This window comes from Chroicocephalus ridibundus, chromosome 5, assembly GCF_963924245.1.
Source record: "Chroicocephalus ridibundus chromosome 5, bChrRid1.1, whole genome shotgun sequence".
Taxonomy (NCBI): Eukaryota; Metazoa; Chordata; class Aves; order Charadriiformes; family Laridae; genus Chroicocephalus; species Chroicocephalus ridibundus.
In genome coordinates, this window is record NC_086288.1 from 81,850,488 (window position 1) to 81,872,971 (window position 22,484).

Consider the following 22,484-nt stretch of genomic DNA (forward strand, 5'->3'; position numbering starts at 1 on the left):
GCATCTAGTTGTTATGTGAATTTGAGTCAGGGGAGACATGCTAATTGCTAATGTGCTGATATTAAAAAAAAAAAAAAGAGTTATAAATTTGCTTTTTCCTTTCATTCCCCAATGTCTCCTCCTTCCCTAATTGTGTTGAACAATTCAGACAAGAAAATAACGAGAAGGTTCCAGTTTCTGATTCAATGAATACTTAATTAATAAAATACTAAAATATTTACTGAAGCACAAAGTAAAGTCCAGGTGCCACTTCTCTGAAACGACTTGCCGTGTTACTAACCTACTAGTCAGATTTTGCATTTGGAATCATTTTTGGTAGCATGGGAATAGGGCCTGAGTCTGAGGCCCCTCCTCGGACTTTCCCTCTGCAGCTCATTCACTGGTAGGCTAAACAGAAGTCATAGCAAAGAACCAAGAAGTTTTGGAGAGGAGAAAAAAGTAGGGTAAAAGAACTATACAGCCATACTTGGCACCTCCTGCCCTTTAGCCAAAACACCAAAACCAGGGGAATGGGTTTAAGAGAGGAGGATTAGAGCATTGCTGTTCTAGAAAAGCCATATGTGTAAGGAATTGAACTCAAGCCCCTCGGGTTTTTGGGGAACATTCTATCAACTGAACTGATCGATGAACATAGGGAAGCGTTTTCATGCAAGCTATTTTCTAGCAAGGAGAAAGGTACAGTCGTGACCCTGAATGGTGAATGGGTACCTGAACATGGCCACGAGGGAAAACATGTGCCTTTACTTCTTATATTCTTCTTTCTCATTCCTCTGAAAAATATCACCCTAAAGATAAGTTATTGTATTGATATAAAATGTAGAAATACTTTTTCTGCCTATAGGTTGCAAAGGATTTCACAGGAAGTATCAGGACTAATGTGAAACACAGCTGCAGTTCAAAATTACGGGTGTATTTCAGTCTACCATCAGTATCAGAAAATGTTATCTTAAACCTTTGTGTTGACAATTTGAGCACCTTATTTTAGGACAATAACACATAAATTACCTTGCCACCATGATTTGCAGCTGACATCTGTTATGAGATTCTTGCAAATCTGGGTAAATTTTATGTGAAGGATTTGAAATACTGTAACAGTACAATAGTTCTGCTGTAGCACCAGAAAGCATGCTGTTGTTGCATTCCTTTAGACTTCTCATAAAGTTAGGCAAACCTACTGAAAAATTTGTTTTTCTGAAAGTCTTTAATAATTTTTTTCCACATTGTCATACTAGGCCAAGTGAGTGAAATGGGTTCAGCTAATATACATCCCTATTGAGAGCTTTCTAAGGAAAAAATGTATTTTCTTCTATTTCTACTGACTTCCAGTGTTTTCATGCATTCTTCCTGTGCGGTTCTATGGCATTTTTGTGGTATATTTTTTAATACTTTTTTTGTGTTCTTTCAGATTGACTTTAATACTGTCCTGTCCGATGGATCTCAAAAATTTCCCAATGGATGTGCAAACATGTATAATGCAGCTGGAAAGCTGTAAGTTTGCGTAATGTATTATCCTATAAATGCTTTTGTCGGGATTGCAGCAGCTATGCAGGAGATAGGAAGACTCCTTGCAGTGGCAGAAGAACAAATTTTCGAAAAAGAATCCCCTATTTTATCAAGAGAATCTGTGAAATATACGTGGTTTTTCAAAGGAAAAGAATCTTCCGTCCTTACTTGTACTGAAAAAAAAAAAAAAAAAAAATCAAGGTTTGCATAAATCTAAAGTTACAGCTAAACTTAAGTAGCCAGTGCCAGTTTACCTTTATGGAAAATTTATTAATACTGGGATTCACCATTAAGTCTTCCCTGTGTTCACACATACAGGGGGACAGTAGTTTGGGACAGCATAAAAGAAACATGAGAATAATTTAAGGAAGTGATTTATATGAATATCCTGAAATTGGTAATAACTCGGTGTACCTAAAAGCTGGAAATGAGATGATACCTACTGAGTCCCTGCTCTCCATATTCCTGCCTACATGTTATAGACATGTACCTGTAGCTTTTACCTAATCACCCTAACAGGGATTAGGGAAAGAGTTTACTACAAGGGAGAACCGTAGAAGTTAGATATCCCTACATAGGGTACGCCACTTACACAGTCCTCACCCCCTCAACTGGGGCGGCACTTTTTTCCGCTTTCAGTGGAAAAAAATGCAGAAAATCTTGGGAAGGGCTGTACAGCCCTTGCGTTATGAGGAGGAAGTCATCTACACAAGGCATCATCTAGCTAAGGATAAAATGTGATCATTATCGGGTCATCAACCATAACACTGGAAAAATTTGTAGCATCTTCCAAAGACTCCGGATGTAAAGGAATTTATAGTTGCCCAGATAGCTTGACATTGAAAACACCCAGCAAAACACAGAAAGAAAAAAAGATCTGATAGCTTTGTAGCACAGAGAAGGTCTAACAATTTGACCAAACATGGTGTTACACTAGAATTTAAATGGAAAAAGCGAAATTACAACCCCATGTGTTTTAAATAATCTCTTCATAAAGCCCTATCTGCATTATACACCAATATCCTGAGGACAGCAGAGGAGAAGGTAAAACCAGCTTAGACAAGGCAGGTTTTGCAGAATTATCTTTCAGTTAACAGCAATATTCTTTACGTGAAAGCGAATTGGCAACCCATCATATACTGTACTTGTCTCCATTGATGCCTGTCTTAGAACGTAGAAGAAGATGGGCAGCATCCAGCAGCTTTGCCATTTCAAGGCACGCACACAGAAAGACCTTGTGATACGAAGTATTTGGGAATTCCCTTTTCCCCTTAAAATGAGGGGGCTTTGGAAAAGATTCCTAGCAGAAAGATCCTCCTAATGATGCGAAGAATAAAAATAAAATAAAGTAAAGCATTCTTTGAAAGATTCCAGCAATCAAGTTTGTGACAATTCATGACAGAGAAAAAACAGATAAATTATAAGAATCCGTCTTAATGTCATATCTATATTTACAGTTTTAGGACCAATGAGTAAAATATTTCATAAAATAATTTTCTGCATATAGAATGAAAATACTGGATTATCTGAAATATCTTACAGGTCAGAAACACAACACACATAATTTGATTAAAGTATTTCTTGGTTTCTTTCTTCTTTTACTGAAGAGAAGTAGCATCTAAGAGAAAGGGGAGGTAATTATCTGTCAGTCAGTACGTGAGAGCTGGTGGTTGTAAGGGTAATGGTAGGCTTTTACAAAAAATTGCAGGGTGGATATGAAAGCCAGGTCTATCTTTCATTACAGCGGACAGATGGTAATATTATAAAGTGGGCTTTTAATGGCTGAATCTGACAGCAGAAATTTTCCTGACTAAAACCGAGAGGTAGTTATTTGCTGCAAATGTCAAGGAATTTAGGGCAATATTATACATTCATCATTTAAGCAAAAAAACCCCATAATCCCACTAATAACCTATGTCACCTTTATAATTAGTGTGACTAAATACGAGGCAGTCGTATCAGAGTACATCCAGATGGCAGCTATATTCACTATATACAATTATTCTTCAAACAGAAAGTATCATATTGTTTGAACAAGCAAAAGGTATAATTATTTTCTTTTTAAAAAGTGTTTAAAAAGTTATGAAATTGTTGCTTTAACAACTTCATAAAACTCAGCTTTATGTTTCCTCTCTTCTCTAGCCCTTGCGAGGACAGGTCACACGACAACTGAGCGCTCCTGAACAAACAGGCGTCTCTCTGGCTGTAGAGAAACCCGGCAGGAGCTCACAGTTCCCACAAACCGCACCGTAGGGAACCAACACTTATCGGTTGAATAACACTGTAGATGTTCTACTGCATTTTCCAGCAGAACATTTTTCACTGAAGTCTTGTTTTTAATCATTCTGTTCAGTGAGAGTAAATTCCCTGCTGCACATCCGCAGAGCGGAGAGAGGCAATGCTCACAAAAGAGGAGCTGAACAAAATACAAATGAGCACTTCAAAATCTTCTAGTTGGAGAGAAAGATCAAATCTGATTTCATAAGGAAATTACAAGTAATAAAGCTTTACCCACATCGCCTTGTTTAATTCTATTTTACCTGTAACTCCAGGCATTGAAAAATAGAGACGATGGGCAAAGTTTCTGGCCTGAGGCAGAAAATTTTGCAGTTCTGGCCAGACCTACGCGTCTGATGGCAGAATAACTAGTTGGGTTTGCAAGAACATGACAGCAGTTCCCTGAAACCATAAGGAATTTCTCTGGGACAGATCCAAAGAAGAGAGGCATAGTGACATGAACTCCAAGCTCCCAGACCTTCAAGAGCAGGAACGCACCTGCCCAACCCCAGTTTCTCTATACAGGACGAACAGGAAGGGAAATAGACACCTTGGAAGAGTCACAAAAAAAGTCTACAAGCTGGATAGGAGAGTAACGGGGCAAAAAAAAAAAAAAAAAGTTTTCTGTGAGTCTGAACTCCAACCAGTTTCCAAAACTTAAGAAAAGGTGAGGAGAAACATCCAAATTCCAGAGTCTTTGGCTAAGAACAGGCATCCAGTTCTCTTTAAAATTATAGAAGAAAAAAGGAGGACGGGTGCATTTAGCATTTTCCCAGGGTTCATATCAAATGTCCTGAGGTAAGAACTGACATAACCCCGAGACCCTGGATCCATCCAAGCAGCTCTAATTTCTAGGCCACAGGGCCACACTCTGCTGTGGCTGGCCAGCCCGCATTTCTTGGTGCCCAGTGAGACAACCTAAACAGGGGGACCAAAGTACCAACCCTAGTGGCTAATGCGCCGTCTGGGGAAGTGGAAGACGTGGGGCTTCCTGAGAAGACAGTCCTCTCATGTCCTGAGTAAACGATCTGCTCATCAGGCTGTGTTACAAAGCCCAGAGTGGTTGGAGGAGCAAAACAGCAGCAGCCACGCTTCCAGGTGTTCCTTTTGAAAGGCATCATCATTGCTGGTTTCTCCACTGAGAGCCAAGTTGGGTAGGACGTTGTACAATTATGAATTCACAAGGCACATTTCTCTCACAGTATCTGGTCTTCAAGCCTTGCTCCTGCATGTGTCGCTAAGCAAATTAGACTGTTTCTACCAAATCGCTCATCTTTTTCTCACTCATCTTACCACCAGGTTGTAACAAAGGCCGACAGTTACTTATAAAGGACAGATCATAGATTTTACCTCTGCTATAAAATAACAATTTTGTTTAGTACTAGATCCTTTCCTTTAATATTGATACTGTTGCTCCAGCGTAGAAAGATCTAAGAGGAAAATTCATGTATAGCTTTTCTTCCCAAATGATATTTTTATTTTTAGCCACCTCGTGTAAAGTTTTTTCCAAGGTCAGTCTAAGCAGCTGGATTTGCCTCTGGTTAAAGTACTTCACTTACATCACGAAGCGTCTGAAAAATATTTAAGTGGAAATGCCTTCTATTTTTAAAGGATTTATTTTACCAAATGATTTCTCAGCAACTAGAATGAGCTGCTTTTGTATCTTAGAAAGGAAGCAAATGAAAATGCACATATGAAATAATCCCTTCTACATTTCTATGCCTTACACCAGGGCAGCCTATGGGCATGTGAGATAATTTTAGTTTTATTCTGCTTGAATAAGATACAAAGAAATGTCAGCTAGATACATATTTATTTCTGCAGCCTGTCTCCCAGGAAAGAAATATTTTTCTTTCATGTGCTAGAGCTTGTTGTCTGTCCCTTTTTTAAGTTTCACTTTTATCTCTCAGCATTCCTTTATTCATCTATCACAATTATAACTTTATGTGACATTCAATATTCCTGAATTTTCAAAGACTAACTCAGTTATGAAAGAAGAATATATGTAAGGGAGAAAGCACCTGTTCACATCATAATTTTATTTTTATGCATACTCTCTCTCTTAATGAATTAAACAAAGGCTTTTTTTTTCCCCCTTCTGATTTATGGAGGCTTTTTAGTCTTTCTGAGCAATCATGCTCTGATCTTTTGGATTTTTAGAGAAAGTTCACTCGGTACTACATGATGCTGTTACCTGAAGAATACAATTTCTTTCTTCTGGTCTCTAAATTGGAGATTGTGCCAATGGGGGGATCTGTGCCAATGGGGGGATCTGTAAACCGGCTTCGGCAGTACAGGCTACTGCACTACCGAAAATGATGTGCGCGTTGTTCCCTTCCCACAGCAGCGCAAAGACACCATCAGAAAGATAGCGGGACTGCAGTGTATTCCTTATCTGCCAGAGAACCTCTAGTGTCCACCTGAGTGGCAGAAATTACGGACACACTGGGTCAATGCCCACCTGTGCCGGAACGTGTGGAAACCATCCCTCTTTTCCATTTCAGTAGCACAAAGATTATCAACAACCCATCCTACGGTTTCTACTCCGCAGATGGGTACTCAGCCCACCCTGCCTGTCTGAAGTGAGACCTGACACACAGATACGAAGAGGTAGACGTTTCTGGTCTTCAGCTCCCGACCAACACCGGAGGAAAGGGCGGTAATAACTGCACAGCTGCTGCTGAACCCACAGAAACTCATCTAAAAACGACAGCTGAAAATCTATAGGCTTCAGCAAGGAATATTAGGTTTGAGGGATGTGGTAGCAGGCTGGGCCCAAGATGTTATTCGTCTCTGAAATTCAGGCTAAGAAGGATAAACCTGTAACTCCCAAGGGAGAGATTCCATCAGAAAGACTTAGAGGCCAGTGCAAGGGGCAGAGCCTTTGCAAAGCGGCTCAGAAGTACATAGAATAAAATCCCGCTTTCTTGGACCTCCGCATAAACTTAGCCTTGAAATGCATCACAGTTCATTTCTGAAGCTAATATTTTCAGTATGTAATGTATATTAGAAGAATTTATTCTAACCTCAAGCCAAAAACCAGATTGGTTAGCTCTGTCACAACTTCCCCCTGTTATGTTGCTTGGAATTTAGGGCACAATTCAAACCTCTGCCATGTTCTAAGACCAGTAACGTGCAGGCAGCCTGCCCTGGAGGGACACTGTTGGGATGCGTAACAGAGGGATAGTGAAATAACTCTAGTCATCATGACTGTAGTCCTTGCCTCGGCTGGATACCTAAAGAACCGCTCGGTTTGATGAATAAGTCCAATGTTACTCTTGGACTTGTACCTTACTAAACATTTAAGAAATTAGAACAGAATTTAGGTAAATCACTGGGATTAAAAGAACTATAAAAGAAATTCTTTGTCGAACCAAACTCTCTTGTACAAAAATGCTAGATATTCAGCTCAGTTGTTTCATGCCATTCATGTCTTTGTTTATTGAACAAGAGGAAAAGAGTCAGGTTTTAATATGCCTGTAGATAGCGTTAAATGACACAAGGGAAGCACAGCCTTCCTGGAATAAAACTGAATGAGTAGAATCATTGACTGTGTTGGGTTGGAAGGGACCTCTAAAGGCCATCTAGTCCAACCCCCCTGCAGTAGCAGGGACATCTCCAACTAGATCAGGTTGCTCAGAGCCTCATCCAGCCTGGCCTTGAATGTCTCCAGGGATGGGGCCTCCACCGCCTCTCTGGGCAACCTGGGCCAGTGCCATGTAGAAAATTTACAAGATATATTGGCATTCAGCTGGATCACAAGATTGCTCAAAAACTATCTTTCACTGCTTGGAATGGTACTGTAAGGGTGGTTAAAAGGAAAGAACTCAGCAAATAAGACTTTCAAGCTGCAGTGAAAAAAGAGGATCCCTTGGAATTGTGGAGGCAATTGTGGTTCAAAAGCATGCCATCTCTGAGGGTACAGGGGAATTGCTCGCCCTGAATAACAAACTTTGTTTTTCTGTAATGGTGTAGTCCTTGGACAGCCTGAAGAAGAGATCTTAACACTTAAAAGACACTTCAGTAATTCTTCAGGACAAACTTGTTGGATGCCCACAGTTCTGCCTATGAGATTATGGGCTTCTAATGCCTACAGCTGATACTGAATTAGCTAAAACAAAATCTTCACACACTTAGCACGCATGTATAAAACTGATATCAGTAGCTTGGTTCCAATAAGTTCTAGAGAGTCATGAGGACTGATGTGGGTTTTGTAGAACCCTATTCATTTACAGTGGATTTTGTTCCTATATTTTCAAAATTGGATTAATGAAAAGGTTATATTTATTACTAAGATTAATGACTGTTTTAAAAAAAAAAATCCACGAATACAATCTTTTTTTTTTTTTTTTCCCTTCAGGGACCTCATGTGGGTGTTGATAACAACTTGTCAACACCATTTTTGAAAAGATAAGATTTTCTGGGAAAGATGAGCGAGACCAAGGGAAAAATTTGGGTTTCTCTTTTCCAGACACTGTAGTTGCCGTTGCTACTTAGAAATATTTCAGAAGGCTCACATTCTTTTTCCCTGAAATTTTTCCTGCAACCTTTAATTGAACATGCTGAAATTATTCATTCTAGCCAGACAATTTTCAGCACTGTCTAAAGGCTAGAGTTTATATGTCTGTTTTGTCCACCTATTGCCAAAGAGTTTTGCATAGATTAGATCAATTAAACAGTCTGTCACTATAGTTTCATTTTATTTGATATCCAGACATTCAAAACCCTGCATCAACTGTTCCAAGCATGAGTCCTGACAACCACTCCTCATCCAATGCCTAATTTTTTCCACCTCCTCTCTCCGTAAGTGTGATCACAGAGTTTTACTTTCATTTTTTCACCATTATCACCAGCTCTGTGATGGACCATTTTTCTAAAGAAAAACTTCTGCAGGCCAAACCCAACTTCCCCAATTGTTTCAGGCCCTCTACACTGCCAGTTAATTCTAAATTCTACTTATTTTGCCAGTTCCTCGTATTCATCTCAGGCGGAGGTCTCAGTCTGCCAGCACATGCTTCACTAGCTAATTACCTGCAATGACTTCAGGCTCCTAAAAATGAGTTGTCTCTTTAAAGAGAGATTTTGCTGAGAGGCTACTGTGCCATGCACACACACATTTTTCCTGAGAAATACTCCCTCTGGCAACCTCCTCCTCCTGGGATGACAGCCTTGACATATAATTACCAACAATTTATCATCTGCTTTTGCATTACAGATGTGCAAGACCTCAGACTTCGGGTTAATAGAGGCAGTATTAATGCAGCTTAACCAGTCTCGTAACGTCGCAATACCGCTGTTCAACATAACAATGTGGTTTTTCTGTCCTTTCTTTCCAGTTCTACAATGACACCGCTTAGATTTTGTGTGATTAGTAGTATCTTTATAGAATTAAGGAAGAGAAAACACCTGGACCGTAGCCAGACAACAAATACATTGCAAACTGCTCTCTGCTTCAGCCACAGCAGCTGGTTTACATCCTGTAACACACAAAATTTGGCATCTCTGCTTCCTTTCTCAACCTTCAAGCATTTACGCCCTGCAAACCCAAACCCTGGTACACCACATTTCAGCGACAGAAGTCCTTACTAATCCACCTGATTTAGTTGAGGTTGGCTTGGTCCTGCAGACCACTACAGAGACGGTGGTAGCTTCCATTGCTTTCAGCTATTTCTGTAGTATTAAGGGGTCACTTTTTCTACCATGAATGAAAGAGTGAGCTGCTCCCTCGTATACTAACCAGGCCAGTGAACTGACTGTCCTTTTTTCAACACTAAAAAGTAACCGCTAGGACTTTCCTTCATAAGACTGCATTTCCCAATCACCAGTGATAAAAGTGTCTGGCAGCAATTTAGAATAGTCACCAAACCCACCTCATAGTCAAAAAAGAAAAATTCCTTTTTAGCGAGAGACTGAGTATCATGCTGGGCTGCAGCAAATGCAAATAAGAGATATTTCTCTTCTGCTCACAAAGCAGCAGCAAGAGAGACCATATAGTAAGAGTGAACAGCAAGAATTTACAAATAGGAATAACCATTACGTAGCAAAAATTTACCCTGGAAGGCAGGCGTGCTCAGAAATAGATTCACAGGGTATTTTTTCCCAGACATAGACTGGGACTCCCTTCAGGCACACACACCACGTTTCCCATGGAAAGCAGAATATAATGAAAGCAAAGCAGAGGGAGAAACAATCTTACATCTTATCCAAGAAGAAGTCAGGATTGAAGAGCTAAGCACTAATGTCCACTACAGAATAAGCACCATACCTCTATAAGCAGAGTTAATAAACATTTATGGTTATGTGTAATTGATAAAAACACTCTTCTGATTTGGCTTTGGGTCATCTCTTTCTACATTCTCAGAGTTGAGTAGAAGGCCACTGAAATAATTTTCCTAGACAAAATACAGTGCCCTGCTGATAGAAACGTTAGAAGCTTAGGAAATGTGATTAAGTGTTGTCTCTGCTATTTTTGAAAATCTAAAAAAATATAAATACACTGCAAAACTCATCAGCCCATTAACATTTGGCACGGGCTTCTGTGGCAAGCAAATGTAAGGAGGAGAACCTAGAAACAGGTATCATCGGGCAGAGAGGGCTTCTATAGGTGTGAATTTGAACTTGAAAAGCTACAAGGAATGGGATTCCTCATTCTAGGATGTTGTTGTGAATTGGTTCCTCTACTTCCTCAAACTCAGGGTCCTAGATTGGCCCAAGTAGTTTCTGTGGATTCAGTATTTATGGACCTAACAGCACAATAAAGACACCGGTGTCTTCCTTATCCCTTAGAATCCGTAAAGAGAAATGTCTTGTTCTTTATAACTACTACATATTTCAGTGCAGTTCTTACAAGAATAAAGGCATTTCAAGCCCAGAGTTTGCCGAGAAGGTGATCTGAGGGTATAACAGTTCTTTAGTGGGAATAACCGCATCATGGAATACAGCTGCTCTGGTATTTTATCACATAGGCCAATTGGAAAATATACACAGTGTATTTCAAATCTTCTTTCTTGCGGCATCTAATCATTTCCATTTCACAAATGTAGGGCTCAGACTGCAACACATATTCAGGAAAGGGCTGTGCAGTCCCATTGAACTCAGGCAGCGGTATCAGAATTTTAAAGTTATCCGCAAAATTCTAAAACTGTAGTCTTCTATGATTAGCGATTCTATGATCCTAAATATAAAAATAAAAAAAGAACACTCTGCCCTTGAGGCTTTCAAGTTTTCTTTACCAAAGCTCCCTACACTTTTGATACTTGCTGTGCTCTTAGCCCCCTAATTCAACGCACACGTTTGATTGGACTATGTATGTCACATTTAATAAAGGGCCTTAATTTTAATAGACATTTCACTTAAATTGATTTAATTTAACATAACTAGTGGAAATGTGATATACAGTATACTAATTTAAATTCTTTTGGTATAACATAAACTCACATCTCTATTAAGCTCCTCTATATTTTAAGACTCATTTACTTTATAACTATGATGCTGACTTACAAAACTGAAGTTAGAGCATTGAATCTAGCTAAAGCTATATTTAGGTATTTAAAACGTAAACATGATAAAAATGAACGACTACATCAGCATTTTGCATATACCGCTATTGTTTTTATCATAGAATCATAGAATCATTTAGGTTGGAAAAGACCATCGAGTCCAACCATCAACTCCACTCTACAAAGTTCTCACTTACACCATATCCCTTAACACTACACAGATTTTAATAGATTGCACTACAAAAGAATTAGCGGGCAGGGTAGATAATCAAAATTAAAAGCATGCATTAGAGATGAATGAATCTGATTTAGTGAAATACATTTTGACACAGCAGTTGTTTCTTGTCAGTTCAATGAGTTTTACGCGGGAGATATCACTTCTGGCCATAATCTACATGCTTCAACTGATAATCTGCTTTACACACAACTGCTTTTTGTCTGAATTCATGCAAAGTTTGATAAGACCTATAGTTCTGATTTTTCATCGTTTATGGCATTTAATAGTGAATTTTGAGACTGTGTTTACAGAGTGTCATGCATTCAATAAGACAGAAAAATAAGCGTTTCCTTGCACAGTTAATCTATGCTTGAAATGACTTGAGTAACGTCTGATCTTAATTAAATACTTGTTTAAAAGGGTATGGTCCCATTTTTAGCATATTCATAGAGCCCCAACAAAATACCAAAGGAAAGCAGCGGCCAGGCTGAGCGCCCGTGAATACTTTGTGTGAAGGTACTCCACCAGGGAAACATCAAGAATCCAGAAGCAAGGGGAGGTGTTGAAAACAGTTTTAAATTTATAGACACCGATTCTTAGCTTTTAAGTTCATTCAACACAGACAGATCAGAACGAATGAAGTGTGCCTCAGATTTGAGGTCAGCATACCAGGGCATTATGACTGAACAACGTTCATATATGTATTCAAAGAGTGATGAAGTCACTGAATATAACAGGGGAAAGATTTATGCCCACACCCCAAAGAGGTTATTTCCTTCGCTGGAACTCAACATTTCTCTATTTGCGGGCAGGCAAATACTCTTAGAAAGTTCCGAACAATATATTTTGAACAGCAATTTGTTACTGAAACATTAAAAGATATTTCCAGTTATCAGTAGGTATCCTCAACAGCTCATTGGCACGGGACTAAAGCAGAAAGGAAATATTGCAAAGAAGTAAAATAGGTGAATGAAAGCTGTGTAATTCAGATGTAAAAATTAAACCCTTTGCCTTCTTGTTCAAGCTATTTTATGTGGCTCAATTGTACCCTTGTCGTTCAAACTACTACAATGACAGAAGCTATCTAGTTTTAGATTTCAATCTTAAAATCTCACTTTGTCCAAATATACTAAATCCTGAGAAAGCCTTAATGAAACCTGAATGCGAACAGGAAGCTTGGTTTGGAGTGTTGATTTTTTTTTTTTTTTTTTTTCAGTTGTCATAACCCAAGAAAATATATTCAGAAAAATAATAGAATAAAATGTCAGGGATATACTGGAAAGTTTATATATCACACATTCAGAGGAATTAGAGCTATTTTCCACAATGATCTCCCATGCAAATATTCACCTGAGAGAGGAAAACAGAAGGGAAAAGGGCCCTTGACCAGTACTTCTACTACTCCTTTTGCTGTTTTATTTAATCTTATACACACATGCATGAGGTACGGATAAATGCATGAATCTGAATATTAAAACTGAATGCCTTTTAATCTCATAATCCATCTCAGTCAGTTAATATGAGAAGACTGCAACCAATTGCTTTCTCTTGTTCTCTACCAGTTTCAGAAAAAAGTATTTTTTCAATTCAACTAATACCTCACTCCTGCAGAAATATTCATCCCTCGTTTTCTTTGGAGAGTTTGCACCTAACAATTCAAATTGACGTAAATCCATAAATAGCTTTGACAATCCACCGTTTCACCTCCAATAAAAGGAGGAAGAGATCTGAGCGTGAAGGGCCTATTTTATCCTTCATGGGCTGGGGAGGGGCAGATGTTCCCAAGCCCCCACAGCGTTGGATGTTTAGCTCATTTTGATACTTTTGTTAATTCCGTTAATAGACTACTTGACTACTAAGATGTCACAAAGGATGCATAAGACTGGCTTTTTTTCCAGTTCAGTGTGGTATCGAAGGGCAGATAACGGTCTGTGATTAACAGGTACAAGCAGACCCCCCGTCTTATCTCCTTTTCATGACATTCGCTATTTGGTATGCCCCTGCTTTTCAAAGTTCGCAGCTGACTTAGAGTTTATTTGCATATGTGTTTTTTTTCTTTTTCAGTTGGATACACAATGAATGATCTCATTTTTGAATGGCAAGAAAAGGGAGCAGTTCAAGTAGCAGAAGGTCTCACCCTGCCACAGTTTCTGTTGAAAGAAGAAAAGGATTTATGCTACTGCACCAAGCACTACAATACAGGTAGTAAATCATATTAGTGATTAAAACCGGAAAGACATTTAACATTCATTGTTATTTTGGAGAATTGTTTGGAATTTTTTTAAATATTCTCACTGAACTCACAAGAAGATTAAAAAGTAGAGGTGCGTTGTGCAGGATAATGCGCAGGGGGCCTACAGGAAAGTTGGGGAGGGACTCTGGAGCAGGGAGGGGAGCCGTGGGACGAGGGGGAAGGGTTTTACACTGACAGAGGGGAGACTGAGATGAGATGTGAGGCAGAAATTCTTGGCTGTGAGGGCGGTGAGCCCCTGGCCCAGGGTGCCCAGAGAAGCTGTGGCTGCCCCATCCCTGGAGGGGTTCAAGGCCAGGTTGGCCGGGGCTTGGAGCAACCTGGGCTGGTGGGAGGTGTCCCTGCCCAGGGCAGGGGGTGCCACTGGGGGGGCTTTAAGGTCCCTTCCTACCCAAACCATTCTGTGATAAACAGGTGTATAACTTGCATGACGTGATCCTTTGGCTGTTCTCAACTGCTGCTGGCTAGGCTTCATGTTGCAAACACTGTTTTGAGGAATTAGAGGAGAATTTCCAGGGAAGGAAAATACAAATGAGAAAAATGTCCACATGGGTGCTCTAAAACATGACTGCAGCCCACAGGCCTGAAAAGATGGTTGAAGTTCATGCCTCTAATTAAAAAAGGAATTGGGACATTTGTTTTGTCCACAAAAGTCAAGCCTATCCACTAAAACAGAAAGCTCAGAAGCCTGGATGCCGGCACCCACCATAGGCACATCCTCACCCGAGGCTGCAGCAGGGTGGCCTGCACTGACTTCCAAAACTAGAGGTACAAATCTGGAAGAACTTTGGCAGGGCAAAGCAGAAAGAAACGATAGTCTGACTCATGCAGGCCTACATTTATTGTCACAGCCTCCTCTTCAAGATAACAGTATTTTCTCCAGAGTATTTATTTTTTTTATTCAAGTCTTCAGCATGAAGTTAACTTAATCAAATTAGGGGGGGTTGGTTTGGTTTCTAGGAGGGTGGGATTTCCTTTAATTCCTTTGTTACAACCACGTATTATTAACTACCATGTGTAGGCTAAAAAATCCTAAACATTATATTAAAAGACAACAACAAACTAAGAGTTTCTTTTCCTCCATTATGTCACTCGGATATGTGACCAGCAACGCACCTTCTTAAGGCTCCTGCAATGAGATACCGTAGACAGATACCCTTTAGGATACTCCACAAGAAACAAAAAATCATTTTGCAAAACTGGAAATAAAGCCTGTTTCTCTGGCCTATGAGAGATTAGTTTAAAAGGATCCTTAAAAGAATGCTAAGCAACTGTAGCTGGTATGCAATAAGTCACCAAAGAAGAGTTTTCAATTTAAATTTAGTGGCAACACAAGATGGAACGCTTTTCTGAAATATCCCATAAAACAGAAAAAATAACCCAAAAGTCTTCCTGGGAAAAAAATTAACATGAAGCTTCAGGACAGTATGTGGAAACTCATCAGTGCGTGTCTCATCGGTGTTTCATGCCCAATTGAAAATGGATCTCTGCAACCACGGCTTGAAAAACAAATTGCTTCTAAATATAGAGACATAACCGTTTCAGCAGCAGCACGGCATAATGGCTCATCAAGTCTTGTGTTCTGAAACGACGCAACAACATCTCTGATCATTTTCGTGTTTTCGCGTCCACTGGCATATCCGCAGTGACAAATTTGGGAAGTGAAGTAGGCTCATAAGGACCAGAAAAATCACAACATGAGAACCAGTCACATTACGAGGACAGTCTCGCTTTACAGCGTCCTCATTCACTTCCTCTGCCACATCGTCGCTCCCCTGGGCTTTTACGCAACACTCGATTTTGGTTTCAAGCACGGGTAATTTCAATCACAGCTGCAAAAAGCCCAATATATGATAGCATGAATTTATACATAATAGCACAGCCTAACGGGCACAAACAGAAATACTCTGAATTCTGGCTTTACTCCTGCACCATGGATAACCTGCCCTTGAACGATGCTGCTCAGAAGTGTCTTATTGATGGGTTTTGGCTCAAAGTATTGCATGTAGAGGTCCTGGAAACAGTGGAGCTGTGGTTGGTACACTCTCTACCAGGTTCTATATGGGACCATTTCTGATAACTCTGTATCCTTAATACGGTAAATCTGTGATCTCGACGAACAGCCCGCTTCCTTAACTCCACGTTCCCCATTCGACCTCCTAACACATCCATCCCACACACAACCTTTTCTCATGATCCCTTTAACTCCTCCCTGAGGTCAAACAAGTTGCTTAACAACCTGTAGATTGAACCCCTTCTTGGTCCTACCTTCAACTGACTTAATGCCTTCTACTGGGTCATTTTATTGCCAGCGTGATAGTGATTAAAGGAGACGTAACTTTGATGCCTTACTCTGCCAACAAGAACTCAAACCGCTACTTGTTTTGACAAGCACCTAAACCACTCTACAGCAGTGATTTTAAAGTTTTTTCAGGTTTTTTCAGGGTTTTTTCATAGACCACTTCTCAGAAAAGGAAGACTGTACTTTCTATCCAGCGGGTATTCTACGGGTGTGAAGTCTCTGAAGCTGCTCATTCCTTCACCAAAAAAAGGACCACTTTGAAAAACAGAGCCTGCGACCAGCTGAGGACTTGACCACCCTTAGACACAGAAAACATCACTGCCTGACTCCAACAGGGCATTTTTCTCTGCAGGAGAGGAGAACTCGATTGTCACTCCTGCACTTATCAAAATTTAAACATTCTACCTTAAAGATCCATTGAATAAAAATTCATCAGCTGTCCTGTAAGTAGAGACATTACATCTAGATGTCCTTGCTATTTATGTTGCTTATCAGATTCTCCTTAGTTTCTACTTCTCCCCTCGCTGACCTTGCTCTCACAGTGCAGCACGTGACTAGGTTTTCACATCACAACCGAGATATACTCAAATCCCAATTTATTTCAGTGCAAATTGCAAGAAGTGTCTGGATACTGCACTTACCAAGTGCTTTTTTATTACCCCATCTCCTTCTTAGAGAGGTATGAAGATAATTTCAGCTAACTTTACTTACATGTAATCAATTTTATAGACGATCTCTTGAAATAACCAGCTTTGCACACACACATAATTTATGGTGTCTTGTTTATTTAAGAAGTTTTATCATGGGAAGGCCAAAGGACAGAAACTATTTAACTGTATTTCAGTAATAAGTAAAGCAGAGTGTCTCTCAAAGGACTGTGTAACATTCCAGGAGGAATAAAAAGGGAGTCTTTTTCCTGAACAATATAAACCCAGCTAGACTGCTCGCCTCGTGGTGATTCTGGTAATGACTCATAAACAGGAGAGAAAGAAAAACGGACTCATGGAGAAGTCAGTATATATATTTCATTCTCCTTCATGCTCTCTGTGAAAATTACCTGCCATTATGATTGCAGCGTGATACGTAACACGCTGAACTTTTCCACCAAGAGCGGTTAATTGTGGTCTCATTTTCACAGACACAGAGTGTAAAGAAGACACATAACAGAAGGCAGAAAGAAAATGCTGGTGGTCTGTGTCATCCCTCTTACAGCAATACAGTTTTATTGCGTTCTGAGACTATGTTTTCAACCAAACAGTTATTTCTTTTAGAACATAAAATTGTCCTCAGAAAATTTCTTTAAACGTTAATAACTTTAAAAATAAAAAGCTTTCCATTTGCAATTTTGTGGCTTTTTTTCATTACTCCAGTTTATCTGAGGACACCTGGAGCCACTACCTCCCCTCTCACTAAAGACAATACCAGCTTTTGCCAGGGTGATTCCATCCTGTGCACTAGATAACCCAAAACAGTAAGGCTCACATATGCAGGGCACTTAACAAAAGCCTTAATTACACGGTGAATGATTTGGTTTCAGGACAAGACTGATCAAAACTCCTTCTGCCTGGGGCTCTAAGACACCCACAGATAAAGGCCTGGCTTTCTGCTGCCCAGCGCACCGAGGTGTCCCAACGCGGGACGAGGCGAGTGCCAGAACCAGCCCTAAGGAAGGACTGGGAAATAACAGCAAAGGGGAGCCTCTGCTGGCCCCCAGTTAGAACATATTAGGTTGCAGCAATCTAACCACCTCTCACAAACTATCCTCATTGTATGCTGTCCTGCGATAGACATTTGTTTTGATCAAATATTGGTCCTTTTTTCCTTCATACAACGGTACAGAGAGTAGACAAGAATATTCAAAGCATTACAACAGCAACTATTCAGTGAGAACCTGGGAATCCGAGGTATTAATCATTAGAAAACAGTGAAAGTCAAAGTGCACAATAGCCACATTGCATCAATCCATACAAAATCTGCTTCTTGAGTCCACTTATTGTTTTGTCTCAAAAGATTCTTTAACTTTTGCTTTTAGAAGAGAGAACTGTCTTTTCTTGCTATAAAGCGTCTCAGCTAGCTTTTGCGGTATATCTTTTCCACGTGAAATGGGGAACGGTGATTTTCACAAGTCTAACTAAGGTAAAGACTGCAGAGGTTCAGAATAGCACCTAGGAATAAATACCCTAATGCAATTTTCAAGCTCACATTGAGCTTGAGCGCTTAGGATCTTTATGGGGAGTGGAGGAATTGAGCTGCTTAAGAAAGGGATTTCCAGAAGACAGACAAATGGGAGAAGCTCTGTATTGCGTTAAGGGATCTGAACTTAAGTCAGCCATTTGGGCTGAGCATATCCTAGCCATTGAAGTGGTCTCACTCTCCCTTTCTGCTTTCCTGCTGTCTCTCAGTACTTAAACATGTGGCTCAAGTAGTTTTACAAAGGGAAAACGCAGTGCTAGAGGAGAGGACCATCATCACAGCTCGATTGCCCCAGGGCTGTTAGCAAAGCTCCATAGCTAGCAACACTCTAGCCCCTGGGCTGCCTGTTTGCTGGTCACCGGTCTCTGGTGAAAACAGAGCTGTGTACTCTACACCCATTATGACAGACGTGTTGGAATCGGAATACAAAATATCCTCTTCCCAGATCTAAGACACATACTCTGCAGGGCTCCATGAAGATTTATTCATGTTTGTTTAACTTAGTTTAGTTCAATTTTCCTAAGCTTCGATCCGTACTCTACTCAGCAAGTATAAAATTCTTACCTTACAAGTAAATAGTTTACTAACAATTTACTAATTTGTAAATAGTTTAATGTAATTTCATTAAGCTCTATAATCTTTAGTCCAAAGTCCTCTCTACATCCATAAAATATTTCAGAGTAGATCAGACAGTAGCATTACCAATGGCTTTTCTTATAAGGCCAGACTATGAGTTACCAGTATCTAAAGCAGTATCAAGAACCAACACCTTCAGCAGATGTCTCTACATTCTGCATGGATTAACAGTTGAAACTCTGCATGCTTAGTTACTTTTTGTTTGTTTGTTTATACTTATTCTTTGTATATTTTATTATGTTATTAATTTTTAATTTTATTGTGAATTAATAATAATTATTATTATTACGCTTATATTTATTAATTCTTTCTCAGGCACACTATTTCCTTGGTTCAATTTCCTAAGGTGATTCTCCATTATGAAAACTTCAGAAACAGCTACTCAGCCTTCATGGCAAACATGAACACGACTTTGTAAGGGTACAGTAAGACAAGCTTCCTCCAAGGGATATCTTAAAGGTTGCTAAAAAGGGATAAATAAATTTAAGTTCTACCAACTACTGCCTCTGGAGCTGTGTGAGGTAGATGAAACTGAAAAAAGGACCCCTTATGGCCTGAAAGCTACTACTTAATCTTGATTTCCTTTGTACATCCCTAGTCCTGGCACTGCCTTCTAATCCCATGCACACGCTGCTGCTGCGTAACCCACTGCTTGAACAGCATCTGCCATGGTCCTGGAGGTGGGAAGGTGTGCTAAGGTAGAAAATTATAGAATCACAGACTGGTTTGGGTTGGAAGGGACCTTAAAACCCACCCCCTGCCCTGGGCAGGGATACCTCCCACCAGCCCAGGTTGCTCCAAGCCCCGTCCAACCTGGCCTTGAACCCTTCCAGGGATGGTGTTACTCACACTTGGCCACAGCCGCAACAACCAAAAAAAGAATATGTGACCTAGACATTGACTCGCAAGAAAAGCCACTTATACTTTTTAGGGGGAAGAAAAATCATATTGACTGACTGGAATATACATTTTTTTTTTCACTGTAATATTGGTTTCAGTGTGGATATTGTATAGAAACTGGGACAACCCAGCAGATCTGATATTGTTACCAAAGAACTCATGTAAGAGAGAAAAATGCACCACCACATGCATATATACCAGTACCTTCACTTCCAAAGCATAAGTACAGCACTCAGCAAGGCAGCACTTTCGGTGCCCTTATCCCACTTGAGTCCCCGGCTAGGTTAGACTTACAAGCACAAAGAACATCGTCGCTGTTTCAAGAAAAAAAAATGCTGATATTTTAGGATATCCTCAACAGCTGCTCTCTCTTTTGCATCACAAAAGTCATCCACTGTATGGATTGGGTGCATGTCTCTATTTAGCTCTGGGCTGAAACTAGTATCATACCTTAATTTTTTACTCAGCCTCAGCAAAACCACAACACCACAAAGGTTTCGTATCCTCCTCCTGGCACCTCTCCATGGCACTTACAGTGTGCATCAGAGTGAACGAGAGCTTACCTTTCACGCGCTGTGAATGAATTATTAGAGAAATGCTCTTGGCTGTTTGTCTCTGTGCTTCCCCAGCAGAGATGACTTCATGGGTATGTCTCTTCTGATCCATTCAAGCATTCAGTCAAATAGATTAATCCACAGCTAACCTGCCTTGGGATTTGAAGTGGAATAGAGGAAGAGAAAGGGGTCTGAGAGCTGGATAATGGCTTCAAGATGATGATTGGGAAACAACCACACCACCACTGCTGGCTGCCTCCAAGCTGAGACTCCCACCTGCTAGTATAAATGTTTTGTTTTCCATTCTGCCTCATTAGCCAAGTTTGTGCAGGTGGTTCTGATCTCACCCAGGAGGGGCAAAAGCTGACATCAACCCTTCCACACTCAGGCCAGTGTCGAGGATGACCTCCAGCTGCTGCCTTCCACTGGTGAGGAAGCCAAGAGTCAGCAGGGCAGTAACAGAGAGCAGTGACTGCCCAGGTAGCCACCATTCTCCCTGGGGACTTGCCATGTATTCAATCAATATTTCAGTGCTACACTGGAACAGAGCAGATGAGGAACACAGTGGTCTTCACTGGGAAGCAATGGATATATGACCGGCATGTCCATGAACCCACTGGGCCTAAGATGAAGGCAGGAGTCTCATTCCCACTTTCTGTGGCGTTAAGCAAAGATATTTTGCCACTTTGAGACACACTTCACTTTCTTTTTTTCTTGGTTGGTTGTGGGTTTTTTGACTTTTTTTGTTTGTTTCTTTGTTTGTTTTTTTACCTTGGCCAATGATGTTTACAAAAATACAAAAGCCGAGCACAGAAATCATTCAGTATAATTCCTCCAACACACCACTCAGTCCTGGTTCTGGCCTCTTCATAATCCCATCCCTTTTCTCGCCTTTTCTGTGGTTACAATATGTTCCATTTGTGCTCCTTCCATTCAGAATCCCTTTCGTTTTGTTAGGGTTCTCTTGTCCCGAGCTATTCCTCTCTCTCTCCTTAGCTCAGACAAGCCTGGCAACCTTGCAACAATATAAAAATAATCCACATCAGAGCTAATATATTGTTTACTGCTCCTTGTTTAGGACCACAGTATTTTTGGGCTGGGATCTCTGTAATAATTCAAGCCCACATGAGTACTCAGGAAAGAGTCTTGGATGTCTTATCCCACCTTTCTCTGGAGCAAAAAACAACGTACAGGCAATAGCCAATGTTTATCAACACTCCTGTTACACATATATTACCCATTTTGGTACTCCTTAGTTCTTCCTAATTTGTTTTGAAAGAAGAATATAGGACCCTGTAAGAGGAAAATGTTGCATGTTGAGCTGTAATTCTGGCTGATGTGATGCCAAATAAAATGGCTTTGCAAGAGACCTGGGTTTGGTTGATGCATTTCTGTCGCTCCCTACCATCGTGATTTACTGCGATGCGTGAGAGAAAGAGGCCGCTGCTGCCCACGGCTGCTGAATTAACACAACAAATGTCACAAAAAAAGCAATTTTCAGGGTAATGACCAGCTTGAAGTAAGAATATGATTCTGACAAAGGCCAATCAGACCAGAACTCCTAGTTACGTGGGGTGCACTGAACTACTAACAAAAAGAATGTAGATATCCTCTTGAAGACCCTGGAAGAGAAATGTAGGAGAAAATTCTGGCCTTTTCTGAAGGAAACACCAAAATTCCCATTCACTTTTGTTAAACCCGGACTTAATTCCTTGATTGAAGCAGAAATGAGTTTTGAAGCTGGGGCAGCAGATGGTTGAGCCAGGATTTGGGACACAGATTTCAGGAGTGGAGATAGGATTCAGGAAACACTGGCAATTAGGAATGGAACTAATAACTGAGCCAGCAGACATAAAACTCCTGAGATATATCATGTCATTTTAAAATTGAACATCATAACTACCATCTTCCTAAATATGCTTTTTTTAGTCCTCAACAGAATAAAAATTTTATGCAATCGCATTTACTATGTCATCATAGAAAGAACTAATGGACTGCTAAGAGAACTATTATGAAAATAATGAAGTTCAGAAGATATTTCCAAACACTGAAAATGCCTAGAATAAAAACATTACTGTTTGACTTTATCTGAAACTCATTTTTGTATGCCTAGCTCTATTGTCACAGCATAACACACAATATATTAAATTAG

The 22,484-nt window shown here is 40.1% G+C and overlaps 1 protein-coding gene across 1 annotated transcript in view; it reads left to right on the top strand.

Annotated features, from left to right (window-relative positions):
• The window catches only part of GLRA3 (glycine receptor alpha 3), a 90,638-nt gene that overhangs the window by 49,304 nt on the left and 18,850 nt on the right, over positions 1–22,484 (top strand). The window contains exons 5-6 of the mRNA XM_063336620.1: positions 1,406–1,488; positions 13,561–13,698. Of these exons, the coding sequence (XP_063192690.1) occupies positions 1,406–1,488; positions 13,561–13,698 (221 nt within the window). The remainder of the gene's footprint in view (positions 1–1,405; positions 1,489–13,560; positions 13,699–22,484) is intronic.